This window comes from Oncorhynchus masou, chromosome 27 (genome assembly GCF_036934945.1).
Source record: "Oncorhynchus masou masou isolate Uvic2021 chromosome 27, UVic_Omas_1.1, whole genome shotgun sequence".
Classification (NCBI taxonomy): Eukaryota; Metazoa; Chordata; class Actinopteri; order Salmoniformes; family Salmonidae; genus Oncorhynchus; species Oncorhynchus masou.
The window spans coordinates 50,432,564-50,435,774 of record NC_088238.1 but is presented as its reverse complement, the minus strand read 5'-3'; the positions used below and the strand labels follow the sequence as shown (position 1 = coordinate 50,435,774).

Genomic DNA, 3,211 nt, shown 5'->3' with positions numbered 1-3,211 from the left:
GCCAGCCCCCCAGCACAAAGAATCCCACTGGTCATGTTCATATTGCTGCTGTTTTGAGAAGCCTGTATTGTACAACTTCATGTCGGTCTCATTCATAGCACCAGAAGAGACACCACAGCTGGCTAGGTGATAGATTAGCCAAAAGCTCTTGTACATAAGTGGCAAGTCAATTTCTTACCATTAAAACATTTGCAATCTGTAGTCAAATTCCAATTTTTCAAAATTAGAGTCACCAACTTGAGTTGAGTAATGCAGTTGAACCCAGATTGAAAAACATTTTAATTAATATTTAAACACTTGACAAGTCAGTTTAAAATGTTTTATTGTCAAAAATACACGATTCCCACTTCCTTCAAAAGGAATTTTAAAATCCTCAGTTGCTTAAACAGCACTGCAACAGTGAATTGAGAACAGCATTGTAACAACAAAATATGGTATTAAAAAGGAAAGCTCTACAGAAATCCCATGGAGCTTGGATCTAAACAAGTGCAAAAAAATGAACTGATTAACATTTTCTAAATGGCAGTTTAAGGCATAGAGGTTGGAGAGCCTGCGCCATTGATGAGCAGCATGTTCACAAGGACAAACATTCAATGACTCGCTAACAAACACATACCCGCAAATCAGCATTGAACACTTACATTATGGCCCCTGACCACTTTCCAGGTCCTGTTCCTCTAGGAGTGTTTACTTTGCTGAACACAGTGGACAAATCTGGAAACAAACTCCAGACTGATGAAACTTCCAAGTGGCTAGTGACTGAACAAACACATACTTACTAAAATGTGGAAAACCAGGACATCAAAACATTAAACATGAATTGCCAAATCTTTATAATTTTGAATTATGAGGACAATTATTGATTACCAAAGACTCTAAAGGGCGGCAGGTAGCCTAGCGGTTAGAGCGTACAGCCAGCACTGAAAGGTCACTGGTTTGAATACCAGCGCAGACAAGGTGAAAAATAAAAGCTGTCAATGTGCTCTTGAGCAAGGCACTTAACCCCGTAAAACATTTCACTGCACCCATCTGGTGTATGTGACAATATAAATATATTCAGAATGTTACATTTAACTTCAGCTGATTGGAAAAGCTTGTTCAAATATTGTGAAGTCAATGAGAGTTATGCTAATCTTGTTCAGGCATTAGACCATAATCCATTACAGTAACCAAGCCTGTCCATTTTGAATAATAAGCTGTACCATTCTGGACATTGGAACAGACAGGCTGGTTGACCGGCCTTTGGACACCTCCGATAACCTTCGTATACCAGCACGCCATCACTTGACAAACTGTAGTCATACAAAACAAAAAGACCCTCCAGGAGTGATTTTTACATTCACACTCAAGTGTAGAAGTGCATTGTACCCTTACCACCACCCCCTCCCCAAGAGTCCCACCTTCTGCCATTGCCTCAGTACTCTTCTACCACGGTACCAGCCGAGGAGGAGTAGAGCTTCTTTTTGATGAGCCGGAAGCCCGGACTGAGTTTCAGCACATGCCTGAAGCCTGGAGTGAAACAGGCACCAATGTGCAGGAAGTCTCTGAGGCTGGGCCAAGCGCTGCCATCCTGTTTGAACACCAGTGTCAGTTCAAAGGTGGGCACCACATCTGCGTTGTACACAATGCGCTCCAGCTGCTTGCAGCACTTCTCCTGTTCCAGGTGCACGTAGAGCACACAGCCACGCATGCCACATGGCTCGCCCGATGACAGGCGCAGGACATCACGCGCTATCCTCCGAGTGAGCGTCTCCGGGACCAGCACCTTTGAGCAGTGCAGCGTGGTCTTTTTGGCCCGCGACAGGCAGGTCTCGAACATCTTGGCCAGCTGCTGACATGTCCTGTCCTCAGACACCTCCACATTCAGGTGGGGTTCAGCCAGACAGTGGTCCCAGAAATCCAGCTCTAATTGAAGACAAAAAGACAATAGTTGAGTGAAGGTGCAAGGCAAAAGCACATTATGGAACAAACACTGAACAACATTTGATGTGTCTCCATAAAGTACAACTTTCATTAACAAATAAACTGAGTCCTGTTAGGCTAGCACAGAGCTGATGAGAAAAGATGACTTCATCTTTTGTTGACTTCACCATCCACTCCCCTCCCACCCTCCTGCGCCATTCTTCCCTGCAGCTATGCACCAATATTGAAGTAAACAAGCGCTGGAGACTATAGAAATAACCAGTTGCAAAATAGGCCTACAGATGGAAGTATACATTGTAGAATAATAATACTACTTCCAAGCTTACCATTGTCGATACAAGCCTGTTCGTATCTACGATCAACCAATTCTGATATGCATTCAGCGTTTTTACTGTTCAGTGTGCTTGTAGCAACAACCATAGTGACACACCGCTTGTTCCTTTTTAAAGTGCTGTAAAAAAATAAATAACGGGAAAATGTTCAATAATAATTTAGCAACAATTTGCAAGCCAACTTGGCATAGATAGTCTACATAACTTTGTATAAGCTTTGTTTTGATGACAAGTTGACGAAAGTTGGATGGAATCAAATTGTTAACTTGCATCTAGATAACGTTACAACCAAGTTAACGTAACCTAGCTAATGTTTCGAAAACTTTGTATAATAACATTTTTGATTAGTCCTCATGGTGTAGCAAAACATTTGCTTGCAGAGTATTACATGATTATCGCATAAAAGAGATGTCTTACCTTGATGTTTGCCCAAAATAAATAACTTTGTTTGTTTTTTTTTAAATAAAGATTCTCTTATATAAATACTTCCCCCACATAGGGTCAACAACAATATTTTATCCACCACAACCACACTGACATCAACAATGTCTACAGCTAGAGAAAAGGGTCGGGGAATATTTATACCGTTCTCCTGACAGCTGACGCAGCTTTGACCAATCGGAATCATTTTATCATTCTGGTACTGGCTGAAGTTTACCAAGCAACACACCTCGCGCTTGTCAGGGCGCTCAGATAGCGTCTGCCCAGAGGCACATGATTGGCCATGGAAAAAATTGCGTCAACCAATAATCGAGAAACATTACTTTGCTGCTAACTGCATTTTGCAATTACTCGCTCACCTGCGATAATTCAGCAGGGAAAAAGTGTTAGTAGTCAAATTATTACCATAAGGACCATATTCAACAGGTAGTCTCTTAAACTCATGTATTTTTTGTACTTCATTGTTCAGAATTGAATGAGATGTGTGCATATCCATGGTTGCTACCTTACTTTTT

General features: G+C 41.5%; 1 protein-coding gene across 1 annotated transcript; it reads right to left on the bottom strand.

Annotated features, from left to right (window-relative positions):
* Nucleotides 1–305: 305 nt before the first annotated feature.
* On the bottom strand, nucleotides 306–2,802 carry LOC135515378 (DNA damage-inducible transcript 4-like protein). Its single transcript, XM_064939052.1, has 3 exons — nucleotides 2,673–2,802; nucleotides 2,250–2,374; nucleotides 306–1,905 (listed from the first exon to the last, which is right to left on the bottom strand). Exons 2-3 carry the CDS (start codon nucleotides 2,341–2,343, stop codon nucleotides 1,415–1,417), a joined length of 585 nt encoding a protein of 194 aa, XP_064795124.1. The 5' UTR covers nucleotides 2,344–2,374; nucleotides 2,673–2,802; the 3' UTR covers nucleotides 306–1,414.
* Nucleotides 2,803–3,211: the final 409 nt, after the last annotated feature.

Coding starts and splice junctions, on each gene's coding strand:
- LOC135515378 (XM_064939052.1), bottom strand. CDS start 2,343: ATGGTTGTTGCTACAAGCACACTGAACAGTAAAAACGCTGAATGCATA. Junction 1,906..2,249: donor ACAGGCTTGTATCGACAATG/GTAAGCTTGGAA, acceptor GTCTTCAATTAG/AGCTGGATTTCTGGGACCAC.